The sequence below is a fragment of the Panthera pardus genome, unplaced genomic scaffold, assembly GCF_024362965.1.
Source record: "Panthera pardus isolate Hobbes unplaced genomic scaffold, ASM2436296v1 HiC_scaffold_24, whole genome shotgun sequence".
Taxonomy (NCBI): domain Eukaryota; kingdom Metazoa; phylum Chordata; class Mammalia; order Carnivora; family Felidae; genus Panthera; species Panthera pardus.
In genome coordinates, this window is record NW_026526810.1 from 104,772,698 (window position 1) to 104,794,329 (window position 21,632).

At 35.4% G+C, this 21,632-nt stretch overlaps 1 protein-coding gene across 15 annotated transcripts in view; it reads left to right on the plus strand.

The window, feature by feature from the left end:
- Positions 1–21,632, plus strand: part of GPHN (gephyrin) — a 609,447-nt gene that overhangs the window by 237,252 nt on the left and 350,563 nt on the right. For all 15 annotated transcript variants that reach the window (XM_019451514.2, XM_019451516.2, XM_019451519.2 and 12 more), the window contains exon 3: positions 19,167–19,224. In XM_019451514.2, coding sequence (XP_019307059.1) covers positions 19,167–19,224 — 58 coding nt within the window. The remainder of the gene's footprint in view (positions 1–19,166; positions 19,225–21,632) is intronic.

Genomic DNA, 21,632 nt, shown 5'->3' on the forward strand with positions numbered 1-21,632 from the left:
TGTTTGAAAACCCCAGACACCCCCATGGTTCATACCTGCACTGATCCTCTGGGGGATGGTCTTGTGAAGCAATGGCCAGCTACCAACTTGTCCCAGAAAACATCTGTGCAACTATGCAGTGGCAGAGACTTTGAGTATGGTAAAGTGCAACACATAACTGGTACCAGGGTTTGCTGCCCTCAGCCAGCATCTTTGTTCCTGTACCAATAAACATGGCAGCTCTCTGGGGCCTGCCAGGACTTTTGCCCACAGGCCATCTAGCCTCTACCAAATGCACTCTTAAGCAGAGAAACCACTCTCCCCATGTGGCATAGGGGCCCCTCAGACTGCACTGCCCATTCCTGGAATTTGCCAGGCTTCCTCATCAGAGCATCTCCAGGCACTGAGCTCAAAAGTTCAGACAAGACTGTGCTCCACTGTTTACAACAAACTGGCCGTATTGAAACCCACTCCTTTTTCCAGTGGTTTTGTGGAACAGATTTCTTCTTCAGTCCTCTGCGAGTGGTTTCACTCTTTCTCTCTAGCTCTTTTCAGGGAGAGTGCTTTTCTTGCACAATCCCAGCATGCTGCACTCTGTCCCCCCTTTCTCTTTCTCTCTTTGTCCTCTCTGCTCAAAAACAGCTCCCTATCCTCTGGCACTGCAAGTTTTCTCCCCCCAAATCACCCCTCTTCACTGCATACCTGCCAAGATCTGTCGCTCAAATTTTGCAGATTGTTGTGTTAATCCTCAAATCAACTTTCTAGGTGTTCAGAATGATTTGATGTTGATCTAGGGACGAGAAAAGCTCAGGGCGCCTCTACTACTCTTCCATCTTAACTCCTCCTCTAGTGTTAATTATTTTTTAAAGGTTTGGTAGAATTCACCAGTGAAGTCATCTGGTCTGGGCTTTTTTTCTTAGGAGATTTTTCACTTATGATTCAATCAGCATAGGTCTGTTCAGGTTTTCTAATCTTCATGATTCAGATTTGGTAGACTGTACCTTTCTAGGAATTTATGTGTTTCTTCTATATTACCCAATTTGTTGGCATATAAATGCACCTAATAGTTTCTTATGTTTCTTTTTGTTTCTGTAGCATCAGTGATAATGTCTTTTCTTAAATTTTTATTTTACTTGAGTCTTCTGTCTCTTTTTAGTCTGGCTAAGAGTTTGTCAGTTCTAGTTTGTCTAGTTCTGTGAAGAATGCTGTTGGTATTTTGATAGGGATTGCACTGAATGTGTACATTGCTTTCAGTAATATAGACATTTTAATTATTCTTCCAGTCTATGAGCATGAAATGTTTATTTATTTTTGTGAGAGAGAGAGAGAGAGCAAGAGAGTGAGCGAGCACACAAGCAGGGGAGGGACAGAGAGAGAGAGAGGGAGACACAGAATCCGAAGGAGGCTCCAGGCTCCAAGCTATCAGCACAGACCATGACTCGGGGCTCGAACCCATAGACCATAAGACCATGAGACCATGAGACCATGACCTGAGCCAAAGTCATTCAACTGACTGAGCAACACAAGAGCCCTTAGACATTTTTATAATATGAATTTAATTTTTTGTACCTATATATTTTTTCCTTTAAAAAAAATCAGGTAGCAGAATGGACTGTCTGGAGCCAAGCGTAGACGCCCATGGTTGAGGGTAGGAAGGGCAGAGAGGCACTGCACGCTACACGGACTGGTGGGAGGGAGCCGGGGCGGTGGAGGGGCAGCCCGCCCAGCAAGGGAGAGCCCCCGGGTCTGGCTTGCAAAAGCGGAGGGGCTGGACTGTGTGAGTTCTGACAGCCAGAGGGACTTAACATCTGGAATGTTATAAGTTAACAGCTCTGCTCGGAGAGCGGGAGGGCGAGAGAACAACAGGAGGGAGAGGTGTTGAGCCCCAGAAGACAGAGTTCAGCTTGACAGGGAACAAAGGCGCTGGCATTCCTCTCCCATCCCCTAGCCGAAATCCCAAAGGGAACCAGTTTCTGTCACCGTAGTTGCTTGCACTGTGCAAACACCAATGCTGTGCTTCTGTGGATCAATCCCTCTGATGGGTCTGCCTGCCCCCCTCCCGGTGCTGCAGGGCCCCTCCCTCAGGGGACCACCCACAGCAAAGTGAGCTAAGCCTGCCCTTTCCACACCTGTGCACCTTGCAGATCCACCCTGGCTAATACGCCAGATCCCATAGAAGCAGCACCACAAGCCTGGCAGTGTGCAAGTAGCCCTACCACTCCACGGTGAGTTCTGCCCCTGGGAGAGGGGAAGATAAGGTACACACCAGTCTGACTGTGGCCCCAGCGGTGGGCTGGGGGCAGACATCAAGTCTGACTGCGGCCCCGCCCACCAAAACAAGTTACTCCAGACAGCACAGGGGAAGTGCCCTGTAGTTCCGCCCCACTCTAGAGACTATCCAAAATGACGTAATGGAAGAATTATCCTCAAAAGAAACTCCAGGAAGTAGCGACAACTAACAAATTGATCAAAAATGCTTTAAGCAATATAATGGAACAAGAATTTAGAATAATAGTCATAAAATTAATCGCTGGGCTTGAAACAAGTATAGAGGACAGCAGAGAATCTATTGCTACAGAGATCAAGGGACTAAGAAACAGTCGGGAGGAGCTAAAAAATGCTACAAATGAGGTGCAAAATAAAATACGGGCGACCACAGCTCAGATTGAACAGGCAGAGGAGAGAATATGTGAATTAGAAGATAAAATTATGGAAAAAGAGGAAGCTGAGAAAAAGATAAAAAAATCCAGGAGTATGAGGGAAAAATTAGAGAACCAAGTGATGCAATGAAATGCAACAATATCCATATAATAGGGATTCCAGAGGAGGAAGGGAGAGACAAAGGGGCTGAAGGTGTACTTGAACAAATCATAGCTGAGAACTTCCCTGATCTGGGGAAGGAAAAAGGCATTGAAATCCAAGAGGCACAGAGAACTCCCTTCAGATGTAACTTGAATTGATCTTCTGTACAACATATCATAGTGAAAATACATAGCAAAATACAAGGATAAAGAGAAAATTCTGAAAGCAGCTAGGGAAAAATGCACTCTAACATATAAAGGGAAACCGGTAAGACTAGTGACAGATCTATCTACTGAAACTTGGCAGGCCAGACAGGAATGCAAGGAAATCTTCAATGTGATGAACAGAAAAAAATATGCAGCCAAGAATCCTTTATCCAGCAGGTTTGTCATTCAGAATAGAAAGAAAGATAAAGGTCTTCCCAAACAAACAACAACTGAAGGAATTCATCACCACTAAACCAGCCCTACAAGACATCCTAAGGGGGATTCTGTGAGTGAAATGTTGCAAGGACTACAAAGTACCAGAGACATCACTACAAGCATGAAACCTACAGATCACAATGACTCTAAACCCATATCTTTCAAATAACACTGAATGCAGATGGACTAAATGTTCCAAGCAAAAGACATAGAGTATCAGAATGGATAAAAATCAAAACCCATCTATTTGCTGTCTACAAGAGACTCATTTTAGACCTGGGGACACCATCAGGTTGAAAGTGAGGGGATGGAGAACTAGCTTTCATGCTACTGGAAGTCAAAAGAAAGCTGGAGTAGCCATATTTATATCAGACAAACTAGACTATAAATTAAAGGCTGTAACGAGATGAACAAGGGCATTATATAATAATTACAGGGTCTATCCATCAGGAAGAGCTAATAATTATGAATGTCTATGCGCTGAATACGGGAGCCCCCAAATATATAAAAACAATCACAAACATAAGCAACCTTATTGATAAGAATGTGGTCATTGCAGGGACTTTAATACTCCACTTACAACAATGGATAGATCATCTAGACACAGATTCAATAAAGAAACAAGGGCCCTGAATGATACATTGGATCAGATGGACTTGACAGATACATTTAGAACTCTGCATCCCAAAGCAACAGAATATACTTTCTTCTCGAGTGCACATGGAACATTCTCCAAGATAGATCACATAATGGGTCATAAAACAGCCCTTCATAAGTATACAAGAATTGAGATCATACCATGCACACTTTCGGATCACAATGCTATGAAACTTGAAATCAACCACAGGAAAAAGTCTGGAAAACCTCCAAAGCATGGAGGTTAAAGAACACCCTACTAAAGAATGAATGGGCCAACCAGGCAATTAGAGAAGAAATTTAAAAAAATACATGGAAACAAATGAAAATGAAAATACAACAATCCAAACCTTGTGGGATGCAGCAAAGGCAGTCCTGAGAGGAAAATACATTGCAATGCAGGCCTATCTCAAGAAACAAGAAAAATCCCAAACACAAAATCTAACAGCACACCTAAAGGAAATGGAAGCAGAACAGCAAAGACACCCCAAACCCAGCAGAAGAAGAGAAATAATAAAGATCAGAGCAGAAATAAACAATATAGAATCTAAAAAAACTGTAGAGCAGATCAATGAAACCAAGAGTTGGTTTTTTGAAAAAATAAACAAAATTGATAAACCACTAGACAGGCTTCTCAAAAAGAAAAGGGAGATGACCCAAATAGATAAAATCATGAATGAAAATGGAATTATTACAGCCAATACCCCAGAAATACAAGCAATTATCAGAGAATACTATGAAAAATTATATGCCCACAGACTGGACAACCTGGAAGAAATGGACAAATTCCTAAACATCCACACACTACCAAAACTCAAACGGGAAGAAACAGAAAATTTAAACGGATCCATAACTAGGGAAGAAATAGTATCAGTTATCAAATCTCCCAACAAATAAGAGTCCTGGACCAGAGGACTTCCCTGGAGAATTCTACTGGACATTTAAAGCAGAGTTAATACCTATCTTTCTCAACTGTTCCAAAAAATAGAAATGAAAGGAAAACTTACAGACTCATTCTGTGAAGCTAGCATTACTTTGATTCCCAAATCAGACAGAGACCCAGCAAAAAAAGAGAACTACAGGCCAATATCCCTGATGAATATGGATGCAAAAATTCTCAATAAGATACTAGCAAATCGAATTCAACAGCATATTAAAAGAATTATGCCCCATGATCAAGTGGGATTCATTCCTGGGATGCAGGGCTAGTTCAACATTCGCAAATCAATCAATGTGATAGATCACATTAATAAAAGAAAAGATAAGAACGATATGATCCTGTCAATAGCTGCAGAAAAAGCATTTGACAAAATTTAGCACCCTTTCTTAATAATAATCCTCGAAAAAGTCAAGATAGAAGGAACATACTTAAACATCATAAAAGCCATTAATGAAAAGCCCACAGCTAATATCATCATCAATGGGGAAAAACTGAGAGCTTTCTCCCTGAGTTCAGGAACACGACAGGGATGTCCACTCTCACTGCTGTTGTTTAACATAGTGTTGGAAGTGCTAGCATCAGTAATTAGACAACAAAAGGAAATCAAAGGCATCCAAATTGGCAATGATGAAGTCAAGCTTTCACTTTTTGCGGATGACATAATATTACACGTGGAAAACCCGATAGACTGCACCAAAAATCTGCTAGAACTGATACATGAATTCAGCAAAGTCACGGGATACAAAATCAATTTACAGAAATCAGTTGCATTCCTGTACACTAATAATGAAGCATCAGAAAGACAAATAAAGAAACTGATCCCATTCACAATTGCACCAAGAAGCATAAAATACCTAGGAATAAACCTAACCAAAAATGTAAAAGATCAGTATGCTGAAAACTATAGAAACCTTATGGAGGAAATTGAAGAAGATATAAAGAAATGGAAAAACATTCCATGCTCATGGATTGGAAGTATAAATATTGTTAAAATGTCAATACTACCCAAAGCTATGTACACATTCAATGCAATCCCAATCAAAATTGCACCAGCATTCTTCTCGAAGCTAGAACAAGCAATCCTAAAATTTGTATGGAACCACAAAAGACCCTGAATAGCCAAAGTAATTTTGAAGAAGAAGACCAAAGCGGGAGGCATCACAATCCCAGACTTTAGCCTCTACTACAAAGCTATAATCATCAAGACAGCATGGTAGTGGCACAAAAACAGACACATAGACCAATGGAATAGAATAGAAACCCCAGAACTAGACCCACAAACGTATGGCCAACTCATCTTTGACAAAGCAGGAAAGAACATCCAATGGAAAAAAGACAGTCTCTTTAACAAATGGTGCTGGGAGAACTGGACAGCAACATGCAGAAGGTTGAAACTAGACCACTTTCTCACACCATTCACAAAAATAAACTCAAAATGGATAAAGGACCTGAATGTGAGACAGGAAACCATCAAAACCCTATAGGAGAAAGCAGGAAAAAACCTCTCTGACCTCAGCCGCAGCAACTTCTTACTTGACACATCCCCAAAGGCAAAGGAATTAAAAGCAAAAGTGAACTATTGGGACCTCATGAAGATAAAAAGCTCTGCACTGCCAAGGAAACAATCAACAAAACTAAAAGGCAACCAACAGAATGGGAAAAGATATTTGCAAATGACATATCGGACAAAGGGCTAGTATCCAAAATCTATAAAGAGCTCACCAAACTCCACACCCAAAAAGCAAATAATCCAGTGAAGAAATGGGCAGAAAACATGAATAGACACTTCTCTAAAGAAGACATCCGGATGGCCAACAGGCACCTGAAAAGATGCTCAATGTCACTCCTCATCAGGGAAATACAAATCAAAACCATACTCAGATATAACCTCACGCCAGTCAGAGTGGCTAAAAGGAGCAAATCAGGAGACTATAGATGCTGGCGAGGATGTGGATAAACCGGAACCCTCTTCCGCTGTTGGTGGGAATGCAAACTGGTGCAGCCGCTCTGGAAAACAGTGTGGAGGTTCCTCAAAAAATTAAAAATAGGTCTACCCTATGACCCAGCAATAGCACTGCTAGGAATTTCCCCAAGGGATACAGGAGTGCTGATGCATAGAGGCACTTGTGCCCCAATGTTTATAGCAGCACTTTCAACAATAGCCAAATTATGGAAAGAGCCTAAATGTCCATCAACTGATGAATGGATAAAGAAATTGTGGTTTATATACACAATGGAATACTACTTGGCAATGAGAAAGAATGAAATATGGCCTTTTGTAGCAACGTGGATGGAACTGGAGAGTGTTATACTAAGTGAAATAAGTCATAAAGAGAAAGACAGATACCATATGTTTTCACTCTTATGTGGATCCTGAGAAACTTAACAAAAGACCATGGGGGAGGGGGAGAAAAAAAGAAAAAAAAAAAAAGAGGTTAGAGAGGGAGGGAGCCAAAACATAAGAGACTCTTAAAAATTGAAAACAAACTGAGGGTTGATGGGGGGGTGGGAGGGAGGGGAGGGTGGGTGATGGGTATTGAGGAGGGCACCTGTTGGGATGAGCACTGGGTGTTGTATGGAAACCAATTTGACAATAAATTTCATATTTTAAAAAAATGAAAAAAAAGTCAGGTATTCCAGATGTACCATACAATGAGATATTTAGTCAATTATTTGATACTCACATGGGAATTTTCAAAGTTATTGAACACAATTTTACCTAACCTAACTTTTATTTCTATCTGCTTGATTTAATATTTGCTTTACATAGTTATGTTATTGTTCAAATAAGAGCAGACCAGAGTTCCTTCCTTTGTGCTGTTAGCATGCATCCACTTTCCAGGTTGGTTTTTGTCTTCCTCTATTTGACAGCGTATTTAGAAATTTAGCTGTATTTCAAAATGACACAAAGTATACTTCTTTAGAGTCTATGAAAATTTGAAAGATGGTTTGCTTCTATACTGTTGTATTTCCAGATCTGCTCAGATATTACACCTTTTTCTTAAAGCATGCCTTTTCTCTGAATGTCACTGAAATTGTGATATTAAAACCTAAAACTTCTTCCCCTAATGGAATAAAATTTAGAGAACTGTTGATTTATGGGCTTCTCTCCCAAGAAACCATATTTTGAAAGATTGATGCATATAGTAGCATTTTACATTATGTGTGACTGATTATAGTTAGACCTAGACACTGTTTAATACTTTCCTTTTTAGAGGAGTGTGGGTTTTTTTGTGTTTTTTAATTAAAAAATTGCACTTTATTTGAGGCACCTGGTGATTTTATATTTATATTATTTATATTTATTTGAGGCATATGGTGATTTATAGCATTTAAGATAACTTTAAGAAATCAAAAAGTATTATGAGAAAGAAAAAATTGTTGAATGAAACATTTATGACAAATCAGTGGCAGAAATATAATTGAATGAAGGGACATCCAGTTTCTTGATTTGATAATTTTACCATTTTTTGTCTTAACACTGTAAATCTTAAAATAAACCAGTGATAAGCCACATTATTAGGAGATATAATTTCTTGTAACAATTTTAGATTTGAATTTTAATTAGAGCTGGTGCTAGGACTTTATTGAGTACCACAGGGCCTTAAGCATAGGATAAAAATAGACTAAAATAACCACTTGTGGAATTTGTTGGATATGCGTGTATGTTACATAAGTCTAGTAGTCTCCTTTTATATCTGATAGAAGTTTTCTAATGGGATCATAATCTTTAGCATCATTTAGATAACATGATCGCCCTGGGAGGAAAAAAGATTAACCTTACTTAATGTTTAAGTGACATCTGATAACTTCTAAAATAGAGAGAACCAAGCCCTATGCACAGATATTTTTAGAATATTGTCTACGTAAGGCTAATTCATTAATATTAATGTATGAAGCAATAGTTTGGCTTCTTATAAAATCACTGAACATTTCCTACTTCTTCTGTCAAGTTGAAAGCTCTGAGAGTAGAATACTGCTCAAACTAAGACATCTAAGAATTATTTTATAAAAGAAGTCAGTTTACACCACATTGTGTGTACCAAAAATGTATGATAAAAATTATTAAAATGGAGATACTGCTTTTAACAAAGGATTCCCTGAAGAGTGCGGTTAACATTTTCATCATTCATTAATTTACTGAACATTTTTACCAAGCTTTAAGTGACCACTGTGTGTCAGTTACAAAACTAACTCAAAATGTAATCTGTACCTTCCTAATCTAATGGGAAATATAGGTCTCTGGGTAAATAATAAATATAACAACAACAACAACAACAATAAATCCCAGAATGCAGGTAAGAGTAAGGTACTACTTATAGTAGAAAAAGAGCATATCTCTGATTCTAGAATCTAGATAAATCCTGTAAAAGTGATATTTTGCTCCTGAAGGATGATTAGGAGTTTCAGGGATGCAGAAGGGCTTTCAGCTTAGGGGTAATACAAAGACAAAGAGGCAAGGGAATGCCTAATGCATTAATGAAACTACTGATAATTGTGCATGGCTAGAATGAAGAGGCTGTGAGAGTGTAACAGGAAATGAGAAAAAAAAAGGAGTCAAACATTGGGTTACAAAGGGAGTTGTTTCATCAAACTTAAGATATTAAATATAAAATAAGGATGCAACATGACAAAAATTACATTTTAGAAAGGTCTGACTGGTGCATCTATGATAAGAATACTGTTAAAACTGTGGTTAGAAATTATAAACTCTTAAATAACAATCTGGAAGTAGAGGAATAAGTATTTTCAAGATAAATTAAGCTAAGTAGAAATATGACTCAGTTACTAATTGTTGTAGGGGCTAAGAGGACGACATCCAAGAATATTTCCACAATTCTGACATGGACTTCTGGATGAAGTAATATTTACTACAGCAAAAATTGGGGAAAAGTAAAGGAGAAGCAGATTTTAGGTAGGGACAGAAAATTAAAGTATTTCAGAGCAACTCTGAATTACCTTTAAACATCACTATTACCAATAAATTTGGACCTTTTTTTTTTTTTTCTGGAATGGTTTCACTTATGGCAATAACCACTATCTACATATTTCTTTATTTTATTACATAGGTAGTAGACTGTTTCATTCAGAAAAGTCATATAATTAAAACTTTTAAAAGAAATCTGTATTAAGAAAATTAATGAATTATCATACTTAATACTTAAAGTAAGTTAGGAAAGCCAGGCATAGTTATGCTTCAATAGGCAATTGTTGACAACATACAAAAAGAGATATGGAACACTTTACATAATAAAGCAAATGTTAGGCTACCAAAAGGTGTCTCAGTAAATTTAAAAAGATTAAAATCATATAAAGTATCTTCTCTGACCACAATGGGATGAAGCTAGAAATTAACAAAGGGGGGAAACTAGAAAATTGACAGTATATGAAAATTAAGTAATTCATTCTTAACCAGTGGTTCAAAAAGTAGTCATTAGTAAAATATTTTGAGACAGATAAAAACAAAACACAACATACCAGATTTCATGAGATGCTGTGAAAGCACTGTTCAGAGGGATATTTATAGCTAGAAATGCCATCATTAGAAAGGAAGAAATATCTTCAATGAATGAGCTAACTTTATACCTTGAAGAACTGGAAAAGAAGTGACAACTAAACCCCAAACTAGCAAACACAGTTGTGACAACAACATAAGAGTGGGAGGAGGATAGAGGTATAGAGTAGCAGAGTTTTTTTTTTTTTTTATGCTATTGAAGTTATCAATTCAACCAGATGGTTATAAATTTAGGAAGTTAAATATATTCCTCATGAAAGCCACGAAGAAAATATCTAAAAGATACATAACAGAAAATGACAAAGGAATCAAAATACAGTAAAACCTTGGTTTCCAAACATAATTTGTTGTGGAGACATGCTTGTATATCAAAGCAAATTTCAAGAACCATTGCCTCAGTTGTGATCATGTGACATTCAGTATCATATACTACTCATAAGACATCACTCATTTATTAATTTGAAATTTATTAGAAATGTTTGCTCATCTTGCAGAACACTCACAGAACATGTTATTTGCAATCAAGCTTTTACTGTAATTCATTACAAAGAAAAAGAAAAAAATCAGCTAAACACAAGATAAGACAATAATGCAAGGATAGAAAGAGGGAAAAAGAAAAGGGAGAAAGGAAGAAAATGATAAGGATTTGGATGGAGACAAATGAAATACAGAAGAATAGAAAACCAACAGAGAAAATGAAACCAAAAGTTTGTTCTTTGAAAAGATTAAGAAAATCTTAGCTAGATTGACTAAGAAAAAAGAGAAGATACAAAAGCTAGTCAGAGATGAAGGTGGGAATATTACTACCAACTTTCAAAAATAAAAGGATTATAAAGAATACTGTGAACAATTGTATGCCCACAAATGGATGACCTAGATGAATAGACAGATTCCAAGAAACATGTGAATTACCTCAACTGACAGAAGAAATAGGAAATATCAGCAGATCTATAACAAATAAAGAGATTGAACAGTAATCAAAAACCTCCCAACAAAGAAACATCTAGGACCAGATGGCTTCATTTGTGAATGAAACCAAACACTTAAAGAAGAATTAACACCAGTGCTTCTCGACATCTTCCAAAAAATTCAAGAGGATAGAACATCTGTAATGAGGCCAGCATAACCTTGATACGAAAGCCAGAAAAAGACATCACATCATATGTATCCATTATGAATACATATAGGTACAAAAAATACTAGGAAACTGAATTCAACAACATATCAAAAGGATTATACACCATGACCAAATAAGATTATCACAAGAATTCAAGAATAGTTCAATATAATAAAATCACTGTAATACAATACATTAAAGAATGGAAAAAAAAAAAAAACCCACATCATCATCTCATTTGACACAAAATGCATTTAACAAAAATTTAAAATCTAACACCCTTTTTTGATGAAAATACTTTGAAAACTAGGAGTAGAAGGGCACTTCCTTAACATGACAAAAGACATGAAAAACACATCTAACATGCTCAGTGGTGAAAAACGGAAAAACTTTTCTTTTAAATCCAGGAACAAGACAAGAGTGTTTATTTTCACCACTGATATTGAACACTGCATTGGAAGTTCTAGCCAAAGCAATTAGACATGGAAAAGAAATAAAAGACATCCATACTGTTCAGGAAAATGTAAATCTATTGCTATTCACAGTTAACTCTGATTCTATATATAGAATATCCTATGGAATGCAAAAAAAAGTTATAGCCAACAAAAGAGCCCACTAAAATTGCAGGGTAGAAGAACACAAAAATTATGCAGTTCTATATACCAGCATAAACAATCTGAAAAGGAAATTAAAAGCAATTCCTTTTAAAATGCCATCTGAAAAGTAAAATGTCTAGGAATAAATTTAACCTAGGAAATAAAAGACTCGTGCAGTGAAAAATTACAAAAGCTGCTGAAAAAAACTGAAGATTAGCTAAAGAAATGAAAAGTCATCCCATGTTCATGGATTGGAGAACTTCATATTATTAAGATGTCAGTACTAGTCAATGTGATCTACAGATTCAGTGTAAACCCTATCAAAATTCAAACAGCCTTTTATAAATAGAAATGAGAAAACCATACCTGAAATTATGAAATTACAAGGGGCCACAAACAGCCAAAACAATTATATAAAAGAAGAACAAAATTGGAGAATGTTTCCCAATTTCAAAACTCACTACAAAGGTTACCAAAATCAAAACAGTGTGGCACTGTTATAAAATAGACCTATAGACCAGTGGAATAGAATTGAGGAACCAGAACTAAATCCATACATCTATGGGAAATTGATTTTAGACAAGGATGCTAAGTCAAAGTTGTAACAACAGCTTTGGGAAAGAAAAGTCTCTTTAACAAATACTGCTAGAACAGCTGGATGATCTTGGATTTGGCAACGGATGTTTGTTTTTCATCATGTTAAGTGTACTCTTTAATCCCCATCACCTATTTCACCACCACCCCCAACCTCCCCTCTAGTAAACGTCAGTTCTCGATGGTTAAGAGTCTATTTCTTGGTTTATCTCTTTTTTCTCCTTTGTTCATTTATTTTAGTTCTTAAATTCTACACTTGAGTGAGATCATATGGTATTTGTCTTTCTCTGACTTATTTCTCTTAGCAGTATATTCTCTAGCTCTATTTATGCTGTTGTGAATGGCATTCTTTTTTATGGCTGAATAATATTCCATTGTATATATAACACATCTTTATCCATTTATCTTCGATGGACATGTGGGCTGCTTCCATAATTTGGCTGTTGTAAATAATGCTTCAGTAAACATAGGGATGCATGTATCCTTTTGAATTACTGTTTCTGTGATAATGGATTTTTATATATGATACCAATAACATTAGCAACGACAACAAAAAAAAAAGATAAATTGGACTTAACCAAAATTAAAAGCCTTAGTACATCAACAGACATTATCAAGATAGAAAATGAACTGGGTGTTGTATGGAAACCAATTTGACAATAAATTTCATATTAAAAAAAAAGAAAATGAAAGAGATAAAATATTTGGAAATCATATATTAGATAGCATTTAATATCCAGAATATGTAAAGAACTACAACTAAATAACAAAAAGACAACCCAATGTGAATGAAAATGGCCAGAGGACCTGAATAGAGATACTTCTCCAAAGAAGATAAACAAATGGCCAGCAAACATCTGAAAAGATGCTCTACATCACTAGTTGTTATGGAAATACAAGTCAAAACTACAAAGAATTACCAGTTTATACTTATTTGGGTGGCCATTAAAAAAAACACACACACACACTGGGGCGCCTGGGTGGTTCAGTCGGTTGAGTGTCCGACTTCGGCTCAGGTCATGATCTCACGGTCTGTGAGTTCAAGCCCTGCGTTGGGCTCTGTGCTGACAGCTCAGAGCCTGGAGCCTGCTTCGGATTCTGTGTCTCCCTCTCTCTCTGCCCTTCCCCCGCTCATGCTTTGTCTCTCTCTGTCTCTCTCTCTGTCTCTCTCTGTCTCTGTCAAAAATAAATAAACATTTGAAAAATAAATTAAAAAAACACACAACGATAAAAATAACAAGTGTTGGTAAGCATGAATTAGAACCCTCACACATTGCTGGTGGTGACGTAAAATGGTATAGCCACTGTGAAAAACTGTTTGGCAGTGCTTGAGTGCTAAACTTAGAGTTACCATATGACTGAGCATTTCCACCTCCTAGGTATATACCTAAAAGAATTAAAAAGAGAGACTCAGATACTTATATTCCAATGTTGGTTGCAGCATTATTCATAATAACAAAAAAATGGGAACAATTTTAAGTGTTCACTAACAGATGAATAGATAAAATGTAGTGTATATGCATCATGAGATATTATTCAGTCATTAAAAGGAATAAAGTGGTACTTGATACATGCTACAATGTGGATGCAGCTTGAAAACACTATGCGGAGTGAAATTAGCCACACACAAAAGGACAGATATTTTATGATTCCACTTATATGAGGTTCTTAAAGTAGTCGAATTCATAAAGAAAAAATCTGGAGAAAATGGGACATCAATTACTTAATAGTTATAGATTTTCTGCTTATGTGATAGAAAGCTTGGAAATAGTAATGACAGTTGCATATCACTGTGAATGTAATTGACATCACTGAATCATACATGTTAAAATGCAAATTTATTACATGTATTTTCCATGGCAAAATAAAAAGGAAAACAAAAACCAGTTGACCATAAATGTGACTTTAATTTATGGACTTTTAGTTGTACTCTGTTGCTATATGTCTGTCCTTATACCAGTACCACTTTGTATTGATTCCTGTAGCCTTCTAGTAACTTGAAATCAGCAAGTGGGAATCCTCGAACTTTCTTCTTTTCGTGATTGACTATTGTGTGTCTCTTGAATTTTCATATGAGTTTTACAATCTTCTTATGAATTTTAGAACTCGGTTCTTAAGCCAAGCTCTGCCATTACTAGTTCTGGGAATTTCAAAAAAATTGCTTGTCTCATTTTTTTCATAATCATCATAGGTTATAGGAGTTAAATGAGAAAATACATGTAAATACATGTAAATGCTCAATATACTAATACTAGTAGTATTGGTACTATTATTACCACTGTCACTGTCAGTGTAATACCATTTTTATATATTGACTAGAGTAAATTAGAACTCTACTAGTGTGTAGTCTTTCTTCAACAATGAGAAGTGTATTGTAATGGAAAGAACATGAAAATTGGAAAGATTCTGCCTTGAGTGCAGTAACAATGGAATATTGATAGTATGTTAAATTTATAAGTATTTTAAATCTGGCTATGTTTCTTGATGCCACAAAAATAGAAATGTATCTTCAGTAATCAGTTCATGGGACAAAATTGATGGTGAAGTTACCGTAATTTGGTTTTAGTTGTGGAATAGGAAAAAAAGATAGTTTGAAGTAAGTTTATTCTTGAAATTTCTTTTTTTTTATTTTTAAAATTTTTTAATGTTTTTATTTATTTTTGAGACAGAGAGAGAGCATTAGCAGGGGAGGTGCAGAGAGAGAGGGAGACACAGAATCTGAAGCAGGCTTCAGGCTCTGAGCTCTCAGCACAAAGCCCAACGTGGGGCTCAAACTCATGGAGTGTGAGATCATGACCTGAGCTGAAGTCGGACACTTACCGACTGAGCCACCCAGGCACCCCCTGAACTTTCTTTGTTTAAACTCACTTATGACTCAGTTTTTTTGTTTGTTTGTTTCTTTTTTTTTTTTCATTACTTCTAGATTGTTTCTTTTTATGAGATTTTTTTTTCTGATGTTATATCAGCTTAAATTTTTTTTTACTCTATGTTATGTATAATACAGGGGCCCTCCAAGTCTCCTTTGTTTTAGAATACAATTATCCTACTGTTTTGTCAGCATACTATTCATATGCATATTATTTGTATCTCCCATATCCATTTTAATCCAAGTAGGTTCATATTAAATCATATTTTACTTGCCTTTTTTTAACAGTTAAAACCAGAGATGGCTGGGTGGCTCAGTCAGTTGAATATCCAACCTTTGATTCCAACTCAGTCCTTGATCATAGGGTCATGGGATCAAGCCCCTCATAAGGCTCTTTGCTGAGCATGGAGCTTAAGATTCTCTCTCTCCCTCTGCCCCTCTTCCCCACTCACTCACTCACTCAATCTCTCTCTCTCTCTCTCTGTCTCTCTCTCAAATAAAAAATAAATTAATTAAATTAAAACATTTAAGACCATTATGACTGAGGGGTGCCTGGGTGGTTCAGTCGGTTAAGCGTCCAACTCTTGCTTTCAGCTCAGGTCATGATCTCACAGTTTGTGAGTTCAAGCCTCATGTTGGGCTCTCTGCTGACAGTGTGGAGCCTACTTGGGATTTCTCTCTTCTTTCTCTCTGTCCTTCCCCAGCTTGTTCTCTCTCTCTGTCTCAATATATAAATAAACTTAAAAAAAAAAAAAAGACCATTATAATTGATTTGAGCTGATGTAGGAATACTAATCTGGAAGTTTACCTTCCCTGGGTTGGGATTTCAGGAAAGGCAGTATTTGAGTACTGTTAGTCAACATTAATCAAGAGAAAATGAGTTGTATATTGAAGTTTATCATAGCAACTTTTAAATTTTTCTTCCAGAAGTCAACTGTTATCAACACTGCATCTTTGAATCATAATTGTACTAACAAATCAAAAGTATTTCTGTAATAGCCATTTATTTAAAAGTTGTTGTAGGCTGCTTGTGTTATTATCAGTTTATTTTACAATGATAGGTATTTTTTTAAAAACTCTTTTTTTGAAATAATTTCAAACTTTCAACTTCTGCCTAGTTCTATTGGGACACTTTACTGCTTTATATTGCAGATACTTGTTTACTCAATCTGCTTCCATACAAGACTGTGATTTCTTTGCATCCTCATTCCCTTGGTTGTATCTATTACATAACATAAACTCAAAGAATAAAATTATTAACCCATTATTTGCAAGACTCTAAATTGAAGTCCTTGAGTTTTCAATAGTTTTTTTGCTCTAATTTCTTCATTGATATCCCAACAATCTCAACTGTTAATTTAAAAACTTAAATAATTGACAGTGAAAACATTTTTTAAATGCCTACTTCAAACATCTTACAGATGGTTATATAGGGGCATCTGGGTGGCTCAGTCACTTGAGTGTCTGACTCTTGATTTCAGCTGAGGTCATAATCCCAGGGTTTTGGGATTGAGCCCCAGATCAGGCTCTATGCTGAGCATGGAGCCTGCTTGAGATTCATTTTCTGTCTCCTCTCTCTCTCTCTCTCTCTCTCTCTCTCTCTCTCCTTGCTCCTCGCTCCTCGCTCATCTCTCTCTTCTCTCTTCTCTCTTCTCTCTCCTCTCTCCTCTCTCCTCTCTCTCTTCTCCCCCTGTGCCCCTGTCCCTGACTCACATTCTCTCTAAAAAAAATTTAAAAATGGTTATATAATTTTTCATTTTAGTAGCTATGTTCTCTTGCTAGTTACTTATTATGGTCTTCTTTGGTATATCACTTATATATATTGTATAATATGAATTAAGTTAAATGTCATGAGTGTTTTCATCATTCAGTTGTGGCACTTTAAATCTAGGAAGTAATTCTCAAATCAAGATATGAACCCTATTTCCATTAGCAAGTATAAATAGTAATATTAAAGAGTTTAAATGTAGACTTTTCAATAAAATTCATTTGGCCAGATAAAGTTATTTTTTAATGGAAACCAGAATGTCATTTTTATACGTTTATTTATTTATTTTGAGAGAGAAAGAGAGTACATAAGCAAGCACGCATGAGTGGAGGAGGGGCAGAGAGAAAGAGAAAAAGAGAATTCCAAGCAAGCTCCATGCTGTCAGCACAGAGCCTGACTTGAGGCTTAAACCCATGAAGCATGAGATCATGAGCTCAGCCAAACTCAAGAGTTAGACACTTAATCACCAGCAGCCCCAAAAATGTCATTTATTAATTTACTTTTGAGACAGGAGATGATATCCTAAAGTATCTAAAGTGTGTAAATGCCTTATTTGTGATTCTCTCTTTTCTAAAATTGAGATACTTATAAAGTCAAATAAGTAATCAGAAAGTTCCTTTTTAAGCACTGAATCTGAGTAATGATAGGTAAATAATCTTGGAGTTTAAGAACTTAGAGTTCCTATTTGATGGATATATGATAATCGCCAAGAAATGCAAGCTATCTTTAATTTAAAAATTTTAGTAGTGACTTTTTAAAAACTGAAAAGAAGTAGATGGTGTTAACTTTAATAACATAATTTAACTCAATATATCCATCATATTGTTTTAAAATGTACTCAGTTGTTTTAAATTAGTCTTTTTTGTATCAAGTATTTGAAATCTGTTATATATTTTACAATTAATGTGCATCTCAGTTGCCTCCTTCAATTGTGAAAATTACTGGATCACTCTGTGTCTCAATTTCCCCATTTTTACAATGATAACAGTTATAAGAATTAGATGATACATCACATGCCTGGCAAATGATAACCATTACATAAATCTTAGCTACTTTCCAAAAAAAAAAAATTTCAAACAGGTGAACATGGCATATAATAACCTCACTCCCTCAAGACAAAGATTATATTTTAGGAATTAAATTGTAATCCTCAAAACACTCATCTCTTTCCTTTGGACAATGCTGGACACACCTCTCTGACTCTTGTTTAAATTATTTTTTTTAATGTTTATTTTTGAGAAAGTAAAAGCGCTAGTGGGAGAGGGGCAGAGAGAGAGGGAGACACAGGGCTCCATGCTAACACCAAAGATCCAAGATGTTGGGCTCCTACCCATGAGCCATGATATCATGTCCTGAGCCGAAGTCAGATGCTTTACCAACTGAGTCACCCAGGCACTCCATACATTATTTTTAAAAAGAAGCAAAATCATTATTGGTTCATTAATTGTGACTCATGTACAACACTAAGATATTAATAACAAGGAAAACTGTGATGGGAAATCTGGGAAATAAATCTCTTTACTTTCTACTCAGTGTTTTTTGTAAATTCAGAAGTACTCTAAAAAGTAAATTCTGTTAATTAAAAACAAATCAATAAGGAAACTACTGTGTCTGCTATTAGTGCTTCATACATCTTAGTTGTGACAGAATCCGTCAGTAAAAGTGGTAGCATCATTAAAAGTATTAATGAGAGAAGTTTACTTATAGTTAAAAATATAACTTAATATTTCCTCTTTTTGTAGTCATTCATTATCTACCACTTTTTAAGTAATATATGGAAAACCTAAGCATAAAATGTTGTTTTTACGTCATGGTTACTGGGGTGGGCAATGGGCAATTACTGGTGGCATTTTGATGCTAATGGAAGAAATAGTCCATATATTTTTTACACTATTGCTGGTTTTGAGAATATTTTCTTTTCCTAATTTCAGGTTGGGTGGGACTATATCAGCATACAAGATAGTACCAGATGAAATAGAAGAAATCAAGGTATAGTATGGCATTTTTCACCTCTACAAAGACTTAATATCTTGACAGGTCAGGGAAGTGGGGGGAAGGATTGCTTTTTCTTTGTACTATTGAATCTTTGGGTATGTTAGGATATCATTTATTTCACAGTTATTCTATTTTAATTAATATATATATAGCAGATAGATTTCAATTACCATTATCAATGCATTTCTATGAAAAATATTTGGAAAATCAAAAAAGAACCCTTTCCTATAAACTACGTTAAAAATCTACTTAAGAAACACTGTATAAAAGCATTAGAATGCATAACAGATTATCTTTCTATTTTGTTTTAATTTATTTTCCCTGTAAGCTTTCACTAACTATAAATAGTACCAGTCTTCTAGAAAATATTTCCTGGTTCCATTGAAAACACAGTATGCAAACTGCAACTTAAAATTTGTAGTACATTAAATGAAAAATTGATCTTATTCTTTGAAAATCACATCATTATTGCATTCTTCTGTTTTTAACATTTTACTAAGTCCTATGGATTATTAGTCTTCTAGCATAACATGTGGCATAACATGCTCTGTAAAAGCAATTTACAATCCAATAAGAATTGAACTTACTATCTGTTACATAAATAAAATTTAACAACTGAGTAGCAATAGTCAAGGGTAACAGTACTGAGTTAAATTCTTAACAATGACATGTAAAGATCTCAACAAATCATTAAGCTTGATTTAATCAAACTTTCCAAAATTGAGTTCAATAAACTCAAATCTTAGTAAATTATTTTTTAATTTGCTTGCATTATTTTTAAATCCGTTAATGTAATTGGTCTCTATTAAATAATATACTATTAGTTATAACATGTCAGGTGTTCTGTATAGCCAATATCAGGAACTAATTCAATAATTACATTCTAGCATAAAAAAGTGTCAAATGACTCATTCGAACTTGATATAAATTCATAAAATAGTTTGGTTTGGAGGAACCTTAGGTCTAATCCAGCTTATGTTACTGAAAGAGGAGATATAAGGAATAAATTTGAGAGAAAAGAGGAATAATTTTGGACTTAATAATTTGAAATCTCTCTCAGATAACCAAATACTCATTAAATCACTGGATAAATCAGCCTGAAATTCAGAAGGAAGATAATTTTATCTTTCTGTTGATAATGGGATTTGTCCTTATCCAAGAATTGCTTGAGGCCATGCTAGTAAATGGAATCACCTAAAAGGATATATGAGGTAATAACAGTGAACCAAAACTGTTGACCCATTTAAGAGCTAGAGGATTCATGTATTTTTTATTAGCTTAATTAATTAGCAAAAACATTGCCAATTTTTTAATATTTTCCTCTAAAGAAGTAATTTTTCATTGTATTTTTTGAAATTTTAGAGTTATAGGAGTTATCCCTCAAGAAATTCCTTCAAAAAAACATAATTCATGGATGACATTAATATATGATTTTTTAAATTAATTGATGGCATTATATCTAAAACAGCTTCAGAGAGTTTGAGGCTTGAGGCATAAAAACATATGAAATTGCTTCCTGCTTTTTAAGGTGTCAGAAGAAAACCTTTTATAAAATATTTCATCAACTTTTATTTGATGGCACCAGTAGCATTTTCAACTGAAATCAGATATAATCTTTTTTGTTTGAATTGCAGGAAATGTGAAATACCTAGTTGTAATGTTCATTTTAGTTGGCAAATAACAGAGTAATTTTAAATATCTAAATAGTAAAATTGCATTTAAATTTGAAATATATCCACAATATAACATGTATAAGTAAATATATATGTGTATGTTTATTAGTAAATTATAATTGATTAATGAGGGGCACCTGGGTGGCTCAATTGGTTGAGCGTCCGATTTCTGCTCAGGTCGTGATCTCCTTTGCCCGCGAGTTCGAGCCCCACTTTGAGCTCTGTGCTGACAGCTCAGAGCCTGGGCCTGCTTCAGATTCTGTGTCTCCCTCTCTGTCTGCCCCTCCTCCCACTCATGTTCTGTCTCTCTCTCTCGGTGTCAAAAATAAATAAACATTAAAATATAATTGATTAATGAAACAATTCAATTTTTGTAAGGTATGGTAATCTTTCACAATTTTTCTAGCACCAGAAATTATTATTTAGTTCATGCATAGTTTGAATTAAGCATGTATTTATTAATTACAATATATCACCTCATAGTCAATGGATGCTTGGCCAAAGGCTTAAGGGATAAAGTGCAAATACATTCCTGGCCCAGTTATGCCCATGTGTTCCACTCAATACCCTGAGTTTTTATTGTTTTCCATTCCTTGCTTTTATTTTGTTTTCCTTTATATACATCCCTAAATATTATAATATATTTGTATTTCTCTTTGAATTTTAAATGAATTATTTTGTGCCTTACTTTTTTGGTTCAACACTATGAGATTTATTCATAGTGTTTTC